General features: G+C 37.3%; 1 protein-coding gene across 1 annotated transcript; it reads left to right on the forward strand.

Moving 5' to 3' along the window:
* Nucleotides 1-10,144: 10,144 nt before the first annotated feature.
* Nucleotides 10,145-15,382, forward strand: LOC131630181 (uncharacterized). The gene has a single exon (XM_058900972.1). The coding sequence runs from the start codon at nucleotides 10,145-10,147 to the stop codon at nucleotides 15,380-15,382; it is 5,238 nt and encodes a 1,745-aa protein (XP_058756955.1).
* The last annotated feature ends 1,442 nt before the right edge of the window (nucleotides 15,383-16,824 follow it).

Below are 16,824 nucleotides of genomic sequence, written 5' to 3' on the forward strand. Positions count from 1 at the left end.
GTGTGACTCGGCCGGCTTACTGGTTAGATCAGTGAACCGATGGATTTCTTAATCTGATGGTTTGATCTTTTTTATGTTTATTTTTTTAGTTTAATTATAATTTTGATCTCTATTTTCATTTTTTTAAAGGTTTGGCGCCTCTATTTTAAAACCTGGTTGTATTAATGTTTATAATTATGTTAATTATTTACTAAATAATATTAAAATTATGAAAATAAAAATTTGTCAAAATTTTATGAATCACTTTCAAAATTATTGGATTGTAGTTTTACCAATAAAACAATAGATCTCTTTGATGTTCAATTTTATTAAAAAGAAAAAATTATATATTTTATAATTACAATATTATAATTCTCATTAAACTTATTTATAATTAAGATAATAAATTAAAAATATTAAAAAATTAATAATATAATAATACTTTATACTGACAAATTTTGAAAAAAAATCATGTTACGAAAGAAAAACAAAACTATATTTTTCCATTATTATAATTATAACTAGTGCCAGACGGGAACTCACGTGTTCATTTGTCTGTTTTTATTTTTAATAAGCAATTTAGACCTAGCAGATATGTAACAAGTGATGCTTCAAAGAAAAAATTTCAAGATTTGACAAAGAATCTCAACAGTGTGCTAAAATCAAAACAATCTTCAATGGAAGCAAGTAAGGCTTTGAAGAATCAAGCGAAAGCAACAGAAAAAAGGTAGAGTCTATGTTTCGTTCCACTTGTAAGATCATATTGATAGTTGACGAATTAGCTTCTCTAAGCGGTAAAATCAGATATGTGCTAATAAGAAGAATATAAATTATTCTTCAGTCTTTAACTTGCACATGTTTGCCACTTGAGAAGCATCCTGTGTAGTTTTACACTGATGAGCTGATTGGAATCTAACAACCTCAACTGTAACTAGTTTGGCAAAGAGGTAATTTAATGAAGAAAATTAACAAAGTTTAATCTACACTTGTGCAACAATTCTTAATGAGACTCTTGGACTTTATGTTTCCTACAAGAATCATCCTCGCTTAGACCATAGGCAACAACATGTTACATGACAACATTCTTGGCATTATTGGCATTCTTGGTGTTAGTAGTTGATTAGTTGATAGTTGATAAAAGATAGTTTTAGTGAGTTGTTTAGAAAGAAGGCTATTTCATTGATTTCTTGGATGATTGTTTACAATGTAGCAATTGCCTATTTATAGGCTTCAAGTCACCAACCTCTCAATGGTGGTGAATGTTTCTACATTACATTAGTTCTTTCTAGAGTTTTCATGATATGTTATTATCATGATAAATCTAGATTCTTCTATATTTGCCATACACTTATATATCTAGATTGTTCTACCATATTCATACAACTTATAGTTCTAGGATGTTCTATATTTTCATACATATTATATTTAAGAATACTCTAGAAATTTGTAGCAACTTCAATACTCCTCCTTGATACAAATTTCTTTGACTCCTAGCATAGCTCGTAGATCTTCAAATCTTGGTCTCGACAACGCTTTCGTGAATATGTCTGCAATTTGATCTTCTGTCCTGCAGTAGTCAAGTCTGATCTCTTTAGTTGCTTCAGCTTCTCTGATAAAGTGATACTTGATTGCTATGTGTTTTGTTCTGCTGTGATGCACTGGATTTTTCGCCATTGCAATTGCTGATTTGTTGTCACAGTTGATCTTAGTAGGCTCATCTTGTTTTTCTCCCATGTCTTCAAGCATCCTGCGAAGCCATATAGCTTGACTCGTTGCTTCAGCAGCTGCCACGTACTCTGCTTCTGCTGTTGATTGTGCAACCGTAGCTTGCTTCTTTGAGGCCCAAGAAAATATTCCTGATCCTAGAGAGAAAGCATAGCCAGAGGTGCTCTTCATGTCATCTAGCGAACCTGCCCAATCACTGTCGGTGTAGCCAAGTAATCCTGAGTTGGATTCGTTAGTGTACCATATACCGAACTCTTTTGTTCCTTGAAGATACCTCAAAATTCTTTTTCCTGCTCCAAAGTGTATTTGACTTGGGCTTTGCATGAATCTTGATAGAAGACTTGTAGCATACATTATATCTGGTCGTGTAGCTGTTAAATATAGAAGATTTCCAATTAGACTTCTGTATTTAGATGCATCAGCTTGTGGTGCTCCATCATTCTTCTGTAGTTTCTCATTTGTTATGAGTGGAGTAGCGACAGGTTTGCAACCATACATCTTGAATTTCTTAAGTAAGCCTTCGGTGTATTTCTTTTGTGAGATGAATATCCCTTCATTTCTCTGACTTACCTCTATACCGAGGAAGTAACTCATCAAACCAAGGTCGGTCATCTCAAAGGTCTTCATCATGTCTTCTTTGAACTCCATCATCATCTTAGTATTGTTTCCCGTGTAGATAAGGTCATCTACATATAGAGAGAGTAAGAGAGTGTACTGACCTTGAGACTTGATGTAAAGTGTAGGCTCACTCTTGCTCCTCCTGAATCCTCGATCCATGAAATATTGATCGATTCTGCTATACCATGCTCGAGGTGCTTGCTTCAAACCGTAGAGTGCTTTTCTTAGTCTTAACACTTTGCTTTCTTCACCTTTGGATATGAATCCTCGTGGCTTCTCCACATAGATCTCTTCTTCAAGTACGCCATTAAGGAAGGCAGATTTGACATCTAGTTGATGGATACTCCATCCTTTTTGTGCCGCAAGAGCTATTAAAGCTCTTATGGTATCAAGACGAGCTACTGGTGCAAATGTCTCATTGTAGTCAATCCCAGGTTGTTGTGAGTAACCCTTAGCTACTAGCCTCGCTTTGTGTTTCTGTATGGTGCCGTCAGGGTTGAGCTTTGTCTTATAGACCCACTTAACCCCAATGATATCTTTTCCATGAGGACGATTTACTAACTCCCATGTGTTGTTTTTCTCAATCATCTTTATCTCTTCTTCCATTGCCTTGACCCATACTTCCTGCTTTGACGCTTCTTCAAAACTTCCAGGTTCAAGTATGGCCATGCTACAGGTTTCATATATGTCCACCAAGGATCTTACTCGTCTTGGAGTAGACTCTGGTGATGATAGTTCTTGTTCTTGTTGTTGTGGTGGAGGTGAAAGAGGTTCACCTGATTCTTCGTCCTCAGGTTCTTCATCCTCGGGTTCTTCTTGAGGTAGTTGGGCTGGTATGAGGATGTTCTTCACCACTTTTTCTTCATCCCAATTCCAAGAAGCATTCTCATCAACTTCAACATCTCGACTGATGATGAGTTTTTTAGTTTGCAAGTTGTAGACACGGTATCCCTTAGAGATTGTGTTATACCCCAGGAAGATACCTCGTATAGTCTTGTCTTCAAGCTTATGCCTCTTCACGTCTGGAATATGAATGTAGCATATAGATCCAAAGACCCTTAGGTGCTTTGCTGATGGCTTCTTCCCGCTCCAGGCTTCAATTGGAGTCTTATCTTGTACTGCCTTAGTTGGACATCTATTGAGTATGTAAACAGCAGTGTAGACCGCTTCAGCCCAGAATGTGTTAGGCATTCCCTTCTCCTTGAGCATCGATCTAGCCATCTCCATAACTGTGCGATTCTTTCTCTCGGACACACCATTTTGTTGAGGTGAATATGCGACTGTAAGTTGTCGCTCTATGCCTTCATCCGCGCAAAATCTGTCAAACTCGCGAGAGGTGTACTCTTTGACGCGATCACTTCTTAGTACTTTTATCCGTTTTCCACTTTGATTTTCCGCAAGGGCCTTGAACTTTTTGAATACTCCAAAGACTTCTGATTTTTCTTTTAGGAAATAGACCCATGTCATTCTAGAGAAGTCGTCAATGAAGAGTATAAAGTACCTGTTGTTCTCATGTGATGGCGTCCTCATCGGTCCACATACGTCGGTATGTATCAGCTCCAACAGGTCTTTCGCTCTCCATGCTCCACTTGTTGAAAATGGAAATCGGTGTTGCTTACCAAGGAGACACCCTTCGCACACTTCATTGTTGTCCTTTATGCTTGGAAGATCTCTCATCATGTTCTTCTCATGTAACTGCTTCAAGGCATGTGTGTTGAAGTGGCCAAATCTTCGATGCCAGAGCCATGAATCATAAACTTGTACTTTCATGGCAATGTTAGTTGCATATTTTAAATTTAGCGGGAAGCTTCTATTGTTCTTATTCATCTTCACTTGGGCAATCTCGGCCCTTTTATTTTTGTTTTCTAATATTTTACATACACCTCCTTCAAAGTGAAGTGTATAGCCTCTCTCCATCATTTGACCAATGCTTAGAAGATTTTCTTTTAGGCTGGGAACTAGTAAGACATCATGGATGAGTCGCGTACCTTTATCAGTCTCCACCATGACAGTGCCTTTTCCTTTTGATTCAACCACACTACCATTTCCCAGTCGGACTTTCACTTTGACAGACTCGTCAATGCTTTTGAAAATAGTCTCATCCTTGGCCATGTGATTGCTACATCCACTATCCAAGTACCAGCTTCCTCCTTTTTCTTTCATTGAGTCTTGAGTGGCATAGAACATACATTGTTCTTGATCATGCTCCTCTGCAATATTAGCTTGATGCCTATCTTTGTTGCGACAATTTTTCTCTATGTGTCCGAACTTCTTGCAATGGTTGCATTGTGGCATATTACGGTACCAACAATTTTTCTCTGCGTGGCCTGGTCTTTTGCATATATTGCACGGAGTATTTTTATCTGGCTTGTTCTTAAAGAAATTTCTAGAAGCTTCTCTTCTTCTAGAAGTCTCTCCATAACTCTTCTTTCCTTCATCTTCTTTATTTTGGGGCCGAAATTTGAGCTTTGATTGGAAAGCATTTTCAAGTGTATCTTCTTTATGCCTATTCAATCTTTGCTCATATGCTTCAAGAGAGCCCACCAGTTCTGTCACTGATAGAGTGGACAAATCTTTGGTTTCCTCAATCGTTGTCACGATTGGGTCAAACTTTGGGGGCATATTAATTAGAATTTTCTCAACAATTTTCTTGTCAAGAATATCATCCCCAAAAGCTCTCATTTGATTAACTATTTCTTTGACTTTAGAATAGTAATCTTTAACTGTCTCAAAATCCTTCATCTTTATTAGTTCAAAATCTCTTCTTAGAGATTGAAGTTTAACAGCACGTACCTTATCACTTCCTTGAAACTCCTCCTTCAATGTGTTCCACGCATCTTTGGCAGTCTTAGCTCCCATAATTCTTGGAAAAATTGCATCAGTCACGGCTTGTTGCAAGGTAAACAACGCCTTTGAATTTTTCTGTTTATTTTTCTTCAACTCCTTTTCTTGAGTTGCATTAAGAGTAGAAGTATCCGCGGGAACAGTGAAGCCTTCTTCTACTATGTCCCATAAATCTTGAGATGAAAAATATGTTTCCATTTTAACACGCCAGAAATCATAATTTTCACCATTGAAAATAGGGACAGAAATAGATGATGATTGAGTGGTGTTATCCATAGCTTAGAAATTGTTTTTGAAGTGGGTTAATATTACAAAGGAAATTTTTGAAGTAGTTGGGAGGATTTTGGAATGTTAGGTAGGTAATATAACTACGCCCAATGTATGACCGAACGTAGCTCTGATGCCACTGTTAGTAGTTGATTAGTTGATAGTTGATAAAAGATAGTTTTAGTGAGTTGTTTAGAAAGAAGGCTATTTCATTGATTTCTTGGATGATTGTTTACAATGTAGCAATTGCCTATTTATAGGCTTCAAGTCACCAACCTCTCAATGGTGGTGAATGTTTCTACATTACATTAGTTCTTTCTAGAGTTTTCATGATATGTTATTATCATGATAAATCTAGATTCTTCTATATTTGCCATACACTTATATATCTAGATTGTTCTACCATATTCATACAACTTATAGTTCTAGGATGTTCTATATTTTCATACATATTATATTTAAGAATACTCTAGAAATTTGTAGCAACTTCAATACTTGGCATTGTATCTAATATTAAAACATGTATTATTTACTTTTTACTCATTTTTCTGTTGCGAGATGTATTATTTTCTTGGCATTATTTACCTTTTACTCATTTTTAACCTCAAATTAATAAAAAAAATATCAATACAACTTAGGAATAGTTTTGTCAAATTGTATCTTTTAGTATTCATTCATTAGAGATTACATGAGATTGAAACTATATTCAAAAGTCCGTGGATACATTCCAAATCTACACAAACTGGTCCTCAAAGATACAAATCAACCTCAAAAATTTCCTAAACTATGAAATCAATTTCAATCTGTACAAAATCATTCCAAAATAAAGCAATAAGATTCAATTCTAAAACCTAATTCTTACCTATAAGTACCTAAAAAATTTTACACATAGGGCACACCAATTGCACCAAGTATTCATTCTCTCACACTGAATCACAAACCAATTCTCACATTGAGAAAAGATTCCACACAAAAACACTCATTCATTCCCGACCTCATAAACCAAGACCCTCCACGACTCCACCTGCAATAAACTTCGATGCACGACCTCCGTGTGCAACAGGATTGTGTATGCGAGATGCAGCGAACCTGAAAGAGAGACGAATGTACCGTGAATCAAAGATTTAGCGTGCAAAGTCGTTGTGTCTTAATCTAACAACTAAGACATATATACATCTTATTGTTGTATCCAATCCAATTCCCTCACATCTATTCATTCTACCCATTCTTGAGACAGCACATAAAAGGAGAAATATTGGTGAAAATCAAAAGCATTGAAATGAAGATGAACCAGAAAGGGACTTGCAGAGTTAAATCTGTCAAAGAAGGACATCAACAGACATAATGACAACAAGATTGGCTCAAACATTGAGAAGAGCATGTGGCTTGAACAGAACTCAAACTACGATGTAGATAAATCTATTCACAAACTGAGAAAAAAGTTCTGAATTTCGATTATAGACTACCAACAGTAAGCAAATTGTAATGAACTCAATTAGAAGTATTGCAATGAAAGTACTGTTATCCAGTTCGATTCGATCTATTTATCTAATGGTTGATGTAGTTTGGATAGCTTGTGTGTGAGATATTTAAAAACCTCAAAAAGTCATTGTCTTTCAACTTAAGAGTTTGTCTTTAGTTACATTGTAAAGTTATTAAATTGTAATCATGGTGGTGATTCAAAACTCATATCAAAGGATTCAAATTACCTATTATGTGCTTGAGATTTTTGACTTGAATGATATACCTTAATTAGGTTGTTAAGATTATTATGATATGTGAGCATGCATTCTCACTCAAACGTACGGCAACCATCACGCCGTGGCTTAAGTTAATTACTTTTACAATTAAGTGCTTCCTCCTTTCCCTTTGTTAGTAAGATTGGTTGGTAATAATAACAACACCAACAACCAGTTAACTAAACTGCTTCGCGAGCACACCCGATATGTGATGCTGTTTGTGTTGTTGAGTGCGAACTAGTATTCTGCATATCTACGGTTCAAATTCATTAGTTAGTTATTGTAGTTTTTTTCCGTTAGAATTAAAAGTTAACAGTTTAACTGCTACAAAGTCGTTCAATATTCGGTGAATAACTTCAATATGGATGGAACATCTATTATTGATATCTATAACTCCAAACAAAATTAGTGATGTTGCCTTTTAAGGAAACTTTTCATTCACAGAGTCATCAGTTTTTTCAACCATGAGGGCAAGGCCACAAGTCTGCTAATGTTTTCTTTTTTGTGTGTTCTTCAAATTTCATTAAAAAAACACATTTTATTATATGATTTGTCCACTCTTTCATAACAATGTCCAAGCTTTTTTGATGAATGAAAGTTGTTGGTTGCATTTGCAAGCTTAATAAAAAATTAAATAAAAAAATAAAGTGGCTAACCAATAAAACTCTAAAAATTTATTTCATCTCATTATGCACATTACATAGGATTCCATACTAGAAAAAAAAACCAACAAACCAACCTCTCCCGAGGCTGTCAGGCTAGTGCTAAATAGATAGGTAATAGATATTGATAACAAGGATACCTTAGTGACACATATCCGCATTTCGCAGACAAAAACTCCCTCCCATGCAAAACCAATCCGAGTTATGCCATTATAACTCGTCCTACACTCTTTGTTCTTTTTCACCTCTTTTTCATTCCAGCGCAATCACATTAAGCCCGTTATCCGTACACATTCATAGTAAGGAAACCGGTTAGCGACTATGATCCTTTTCATTAGCACAGGGTTCTGGTTATAAAAGTGGCACACCCCTTTTTATAACCCATCGCAATTGTGGGGGATCGGACCGTAATCCGCCCTACCGAGTCCAATACCAGAGACCAATGGACCAACTAACAATGGGCGTTACTTTTTTTTTTAGAATCAACAACCGGTTGGCTAAATGACCGGGTGAGGGTCACCTAACTTAGAAGGTGTATTCCCTTTTTTTTTTCAATTTAATCGAACATTCATTCGTTATTTTTCAGGATCATTCACTTATATTCATCGGCCTCCAAACGTAGACGTGCTTAAGATGGTGCCGACTGCTAGTATAAACTACTTAAGAGGCTACTTCAAAACTTAGAACTCGAGGTCTCGGCATAATGGTTATTCAAATCGGACACACATACTTAGGGAATTTAGGGTGTTAGGACGGGACCGATAATATCAAAACTTTCCTAAGTCTACTTAACATAGCTTAGACGACAATGGTGAGATGGGCAAGTCTTCTTCTTCTTCTTGGATGGTTGGCATGATAGATAATCTAGACGTCTTGGTTTGAAAGTTTTGACGGCGAATTTAAGATTGTGTTGTCGATACCGTTTTGGACTCTATAGCCCTCTTATTTGCAAGCTTAGCCTCCAACACTCTTTTGTTCTTCATTAAATTCTTCATTGCCGTATTCAAAAGTATAATTTCGTTACTTGTGTATCTTATATTTTCACTCTTGTGTATCTTAGATGGCATTGGTGAGACGGATGAGTCTTCTTCTTGGATGGTTGGCATGATGGATAATCTAGATGGCTTGGTTTGAAAGATTTGACGACGAATATAAGATTGTGTTGTCGCTACCCGTTTGGACTCTATAGCCCTCTTATTTGCAAGCTTAGCCTCCAACACTCTTTTATTCATCATTAAATTCTTCATTACCGTATTCAAGAGTATAATATCGTTACTTGTGATTCTTATATTTTCACCCTTGTGTATCTTAAATGGCATTGGTGAGACGGACGAGTCTTCTTCTTGGAGGGTAGACGTGATGGATAATCTAGACGGCATAGTTTGAAAATTTTGACGACGAAGATAGCATTGAGTTGTCGATACCCGTTTGGACTCTATAGCCCTCTTATTTGCAAGCTTAGCCTCCAACACTTTTTTGTTCTCCATAAAATTCTTCATTGCTGTATTCAAGAGTATAATGTCGTTATTTGTGTATCTTATATTTTCATCCTTGTGTATCTTAGATGAAATTGGTGAGACGGACGAGTCTTCTTCTATTATGGTAGACATGATAAATAATCTAGACGGCATGGTTTGAAAGTTTTGACGACGAAGATAACATTGAGTTTTCGATACACGTTTGGACTTTATAAACATTTTATTTGCAAGCTTAGCCTCCAACCCTCCTTTGTTCTTCATTGAGTTCTTCATTGCCGTTTTTAAGAGTATCATGTTGTTACTTGTGTATCTTATATTTTCACCCATGCTATTGTAATCATGGTTTTTCTTTGGTTTTGATATTGGTGACAATGTTGCTTCGGATGTATCCATGTTACTGTATACAAGTATTAACCAGGTGAAATATGGCTTTTTCTTGTAGTTTTTATAGAAAATGAGGCTTGAGAATGAATTATAAAGGTGTGGTTCAACATTAAATAGGAAGAATGTTAGATAAAATCTGATATTTTTTAAAGGAAAAGTGATAGAAGGCCCAAACGAATTATTAAAAGGCCCAGCTATCTAAGTGATTACATGTTGAATTAATTTAATAATTTTATTTTATTTAGCTGGGAATGTTATTTGGGGCCCAGCCCACTTATCTGATCCATTAGGGTCCTTGTATTTAAACCTTGCTGCTGCTTTGATAGAAGGCAGAAAATTAATGAACAACTCTTTCTTTTATTTGTTTTGTGTTTATGCAATGGCTAACCCTAGTTTATGATAGTAGTTGCTAATCCTCTTACATCATTGGTGCTTTCATCTTGAACCCATGGCTCCTCCCAAACCACCCCAACCCACACCTCAAGAGATTATTGAACAAGCTGTTCAAACCTCTAACACACAGCTGGCTAATGCAGTAGATCAAATTCATTCAGATCTGGATGAAAGGTTTGTTTTTGTGCAGTCAGATCTGGATAAAACACACCAGAATCTGCAGAAAATCACCACCAGAATGGACAATGACCGGCAGATTTCAGACACGCGATATGACTCTATTATGTCCACACTACAAAAGCTGCTGCTACAGCAACCTGCTGCCACTACAGCCGCCACCAACCCTACACCCTCAGGTATGAAAACTGTAATCTCACCTATTCCTACACTAGCCTCACCCCTGTCCGGTATTGCATCCACTTCCACAACCCCTCCCTGCACCACCACAACCATCCCCTTTTCGTTGGGAACCTCACAAATTCCCTCTTTCCCGTATAACCCCCACACTCATGTTTCCACTGCCTTCACTCCTTACACTTTTATTCCGACCAGCCTACCCCCACCTTCCCCTTATAATATTCCGTTTCCAAACCCCCATACTTACTCACCACCAACAAATCTGCCACCTTTGCCCCCATTTCGCTCTCCCAAACTAGAACTTTCTTTGTTTGATGGGTCAAATCCCTTAGAGTGGCTATTCCAGGCAGATCAGTTTTTTGGATTTTATAATATGCCCCCGGAAAATCGATTGTCTATGATGTCCTTTTATATGAAGGGTGATGCTCTTGGTTGGTTTAAATGGATGCATCATAATCGCTTACTTACTGATTGGGCTTCTTTTACTAGAGCATTAGAATTAAGATTTGGACCTTCTACTTTTGCAAATCACCAAGCAGAATTATTTAAGCTTAAACAAACTAATTCTGTTGTGGAATATCAAGCAGCTTTTGAAAAATTGGGCAACCAAGTTGTTGGGTTATCACATGATGCAATACTAAATTATTTTATCTCAGGCCTTATTCCAGAAATCCAGAATGAAATTGCTATACATAAACCCACATCTATTTCTCAGGCTATTGGGCTTTCTAAACTCATTGAATCTAAACTAAGAGAGTCCAAACCAAAATATAACAAGCCTTTTCCCAGCCCATTTCCTAAACCGCCTACCCAACCAACCCCACCTATTCCATCTACACCCCCCAAAACCAATACCACCATTCAGCCCAACAAATTTCCCATTCGACGCCTATCAAATGCCCAACTTCAAGAGCGTCGCGCCCAAGGCTTATGTTTTAATTGCGATCAGAAATTCATCGCCGGTCATAAGTGCTCTGCTGGAAAATTCCTTTTATTATTGGTGGATGAGGACGAAATACTACAACAAGACACTAGTTTACATGAGTCTGAACATGAGTCTAAACCAGTTTTCCACTCAGAACAGGAAGAAACCTATTTCCAGCTATCACCCCAAGCTGCTTGTGGACACTTATCTCCCAAAACCCTCAAATTTCGTGGCAGTATTTTTGGCTTACCAGTCACTGTTTTAATTGATACAGGGAGTACACACAACATCCTCCAACCTCGTATTGCCCATCACCTAAAACTCCAAACTACCCCTATCCCTAACTTTTCGGTTATGGTAGGTAACGGTTCTAAATTAAACTGTTCAGGACTTTGCCAACAAGTTCCTCTCACCCTCCAAGACAACTTGTTCACTATTTCGTTCCACTTACTTCCTATAGAGGGGGCAGATATCGTTCTTGGGATGGAATGGTTGCGTACTCTTGGTCCACTCAAGGCTGACTTTTCAATTCCCAAGCTCTCCTTCACTTACAATAACAACGACATCACCATTACAGGTGACTCTAAAACACTACCCACACCCTCTTCATTTCATCAAATCTGCCATCTCCTCCACAATGATTTAATACCATCCTTACACCTTTTGATTTGCCAACCCACCCCTGCCCAAGATACCCTCCCTTCTCCCTCAAATCCAGACCTCTTTGACTCTTTACCTTCGTCCATTCCCCCACAAATCACCACTCTTCTCAAATCCTTTCCAAAAGTCTTTCACAAACCTCACGGATTACCACCATCACGCCCTCATGACCATCATATCCCTCTTTTACCTAATACCACCCCTGTCAACGTAAAACCTTACAGATACCCCCATTCCCAAAAAGATGCTATGACAGTTTTAATTCAAGACATGCTTGCTGAGGGAATAATTAAGCCCAGCCAAAGTCCCTACTCTTCCCCAGTTCTATTGGTTCGAAAAAAAGATGGCAGCTGGAGATTTTGCGTTGACTACAGAGCACTAAACGCTGTTACTGTTAGAGACCGTTTTCCTATCCCGACCATAGATGAAATCTTTGATGAACTAGGATCAGCAACTATTTTTTCCAAGATCGATCTTCGATCTGGTTATCATCAAATTAGGGTTACACCGGCGGATACACACAAGACAGCGTTTCGCACGTTTGATGGACACTATGAGTTTTTGGTGATGCCTTTTGGGCTAACTAATGCTCCTAGCTCTTTTCAATCGGCTATGAACGACCTACTACGGCCGTTCCTACGACGGTTTGTTTTAGTTTTTTTTGACGACATTTTGATCTATAGTTCTTGTTTAACTGACCATGCCCATCATTTATCCTTAATTCTTAATTTACTATCAGTTAACCAATTTTATGCAAAATTATCCAAATGTGTTTTCGCTGTTCCTAGTGTTGATTATCTAGGTCATATCATTTCAAGTAATGGTGTCACCCCCGATCCTACAAAAATTCAAGCAATCATGGATTGGCCTCGACCACGTTCTCTCACGACTCTTAGGGGCTTCCTCGGACTCACCGGTTTCTATAGACGCTTTGTGCGCCACTACGCCTCTCTCGCCGCTCCTCTCACCGATTTATTAAGACATTCAAAGTTTACATGGAATGAATCTGCCGAAGCAGCATTTACAAATTTAAAGCATAAAATGACTTCCACTCCCGTCTTGTGCCTTCCTGATTTTTCCAAGCTTTTTGTCATTGAAACGGATGCTTCTGGCATTGCAGTGGGTGCAGTCTTGTCTCAGCAGGGTCATCCGTTAGCTTTCTTCAGCAAGAAACTCTGCAACAGAATGCAGGCATCATCAGTCTATGTCCGAGAAATGTATGCCATAACTGAATCAATAAAGAAATGGAGACAGTATTTGATAGGGAGACAGTTTCGCATATATACAGACCAAAGAAGCTTAAAAAATCTACTGGTGCAAACAATCCAAACACCCGAACAACAAAAGTGGGCCGCTAAATTGCAGGGTTTTCAATTTGAAATCTTTTACAAACCTGGTAAGCAGAATCAAGTCGCTGATGCTCTGAGCCGTGTTCAGCATGAAGACGAATCTCTTTTGTTATCCATCTCCTCTCCGGTTCCGCTCCTCTTCACCCAGCTTGTTGACTTTTACCGTAAAACAACAGAGGGACAAGACCTCATCACAAAAGCAAAAACCGAATCAATCATCTATCAGTTCAAAAACGACATCTTATACTACAAAGATAGAGTTTTTATACCTTCGGTGAGAGATCTACGTCGTGCAATCATTCGAGAATATCACTCTACACCAGTAGCGGGTCATTCAGGCGTGCAACCCACCTTATCTCGTCTTTCAGCTTCCTTCTTATGGCCTGGTATTTACAAAGATGTCGAACTGTTTGTGAAGGAATGTCAAACCTGCCAACATAGTAAATACATGCCAAAAAAGAAACAAGGGTTACTACAGCCGTTAGAAATCCCTTTGCAGGTATGGGATGAACTATCGATGGACTTTATAACACACTTACCTTCATCATTTGGTCATACGGCCATTTGGGTAATTTGTGACCGCCTGACAAAATATGTCCATCTCATTGCACTACCTACCAGCTTCACGGCTCGCGACCTTGCTAGAAGATTTTCAACTGAGATCTGTCGCTTACACGGGATCCCTCGTTCTATCGTTTCAGACAGAGATCCTTTATTCTTAAGTTCCTTTTGGAAAGAACTTTTCAGAATCCAGGGCACAACCTTAAAGTTCAGTTCAGCCTACCACCCTGAAACAGACGGACAAACAGAGGTTATGAATAGATGTTTAGAGGCTTATTTGAGATGTTTTACAAGTGATAATCTGAACCAATGGTTCAACTACTTACACCTCGCAGAATACTGGCATAACTCCGCTTATCATTCTGCTACCAAGATGTCACCGTTCGAAGCCTTATACGGTAGAGAACCACCTTCTTTTCCCCAATATCTCAAAGGCACTACTTCTATTCCGGATCTGGATATTAACCTGCAACACAGACAAGAACTCCTTAGCACCTTAAGATCTAACCTCGAACGAGCACGGAAACGAATGACGGAACAAGCTAATAAAAAACGGATGGACTGTACCTTTAACGTTGGAGATCTTGTGCTCTTGCGTCTTCAACCATATCGCCAAAGTAGTGTTCATCGTCGCACCTCTCAGAAACTTTCCCACCGCTACTTTGGTCCCTTTCCGATTCGACGCCGTATCGGCCCGGTGGCCTACGATCTCGAGCTTCCACCTACCTCACGCATCCACAGCGTCTTCCACGTTTCACAGCTACGCGCTTTTCACGGAGACAACTCATCTGGTAAATTCATACCACTTCCACCGGATTTGCCATCGTTCACAGACACGGAGCCAAGGATGGAGAACGTGATAGAGGTTCAAAAGAGAAACACACAAAGAGACTTAGATGTTTTTGAGTTAGGAGAGAAGGACACATCTGAGAATGGAAGGGCTACAGAGAAAACACAACAACGCTTTGGGTCTTCAAAGTTAAATGGAACTAATGAAACTCTTAAGCATACTTCTCACTTAGCTGGCGTGGAAGTCACTTTAACTCACATGGGTAACAGTACCGCCCCTCCAGTTCCCAAGGTTGAAACGGTTACTAAATCTCCTCCCTTGAATTCATTGGATTCCTCTGCGCTTCAATCTAGTCCGTTGGATTTTTCTACCTCCTCTGTCCATAAGTCACGCGAAGCTTCCACACAGATTCCCAAAATTGCCACTTCAATTCCAGCTGGCCCGCATGCAAATGGGATTACCAACGCAATGCCAGCTAGCCCTATGCGGTCTTCCACTTCCAACAATTGGGCCTCAGCTTTTCAGCGGACCAACACCCCTTTTGACTCCAACCTTGAGGACAAGGTTGTCATTGGGCCAGAAAGTAGTGATAGAAGGCCCAAACGAATTATTAAAAGGCCCAGCTATCTAAGTGATTACATGTTGAATTAATTTAATAATTTTATTTTATTTAGCTGGGAATGTTATTTTGGGCCCAGCCCACTTATCTGATCCATTAGGGTCCTTGTATTTAAACCTTGCTGCTGCTTGGTAGAAGGCAGAAAATTAATGAACAACTCTTTCTTTTATTTGTTTTGTGATTATGCAATGGCTAACCCTAGTTTATGATAGTAGTTGCTAATCCTCTTACATCAAAAAGTTTGTTAAGATTTTTAAATTAAGACTGTAATTGAAATATTTTTTGCATGTTATACGAATAGTTTGTTACACTAGTTTTAAAAACTAGTCCTTTAGTATTTAGTCTTTTAGTACGCTCCTTATAAAAACTTGTTTTAAAAATTAGTCTTAGTATTTAGTCTTTTGTTACACTTTTATGTTTTTGACGGGGAGTAGTTTGTTACACTTTTAAGTTTAAGATTATAGTAATTTGTTTCTTTATGAGAACACAGGATTTATAACATCCCTAGTTTGTTTCAGTTTTTTTTTTTAAATAATTATATAAGATTTGTTTTTTTCTAAATTTTAAAAGATGAAAATGATTTGTATGGTGTTGTATATTTTTTATTATAAAAATATAAATATTCCTTAAAATAAACTAATTTAAAATATTACATTTAAAATAATATTTAAAATATTTCAATCTTTGATATAATAATCTTGGATATTACAAATTTAAATTCACTTAATTTTGAAAGCTTTTTGTAATATATATATATATATATATATATATATATATATATATATATATATATATATATATATATATATATATATATATATATATATATATATATATATATATATATATATATATATATATATATATATATATATAAATTTCGGCGCAAATGCACGTGTTTGTATTTAAACTTTACCTTTATGTACTACATAAATCTTTCTGAATATCAGTCTATAAACATGCGACTACAACTCCATAAACTCTGATACATACTATTTCTTTTATTCAGTACGTTTTATGGTTGCCAGTGGCTGTTCTTGGGCCTGGCCAGGGTGGGCACATGCCCAGACTCGGGCCATTTATTTTTTGTCGGTAACATGAATAAACAATTTTATATATTTTTTTTTTGAATAAGAAAATCGTCTTTTAACATTGTCCCAGCGGCGGTACGTCATTTTGCTAACTCATTGTTGTGAGTTCGATATGATGTATAATAACTTTTAGTTTTCTTCAAAACTACCAAAAGTAAAAAATTAGATATTAATGCAAATAGGAGTCAAACTCTGCTCCATATAAATGTGAGAACATTCTGCCACTCGGACATTGATGTTTTATCCTCATTATTTGGTTATTATTTATTCTTAACTAAAATAACATTTCTTAAAACACTCAATTTTAAACACCATTATATTTAAAAAAATATAGAATATTGACACTTAACATTAATTATTAAATTCAATAAATTATGGTAACT

This window comes from Vicia villosa, unplaced genomic scaffold (genome assembly GCF_029867415.1).
Source record: "Vicia villosa cultivar HV-30 ecotype Madison, WI unplaced genomic scaffold, Vvil1.0 ctg.000655F_1_1, whole genome shotgun sequence".
Lineage (NCBI taxonomy): Eukaryota > Viridiplantae > Streptophyta > Magnoliopsida > Fabales > Fabaceae > Vicia > Vicia villosa.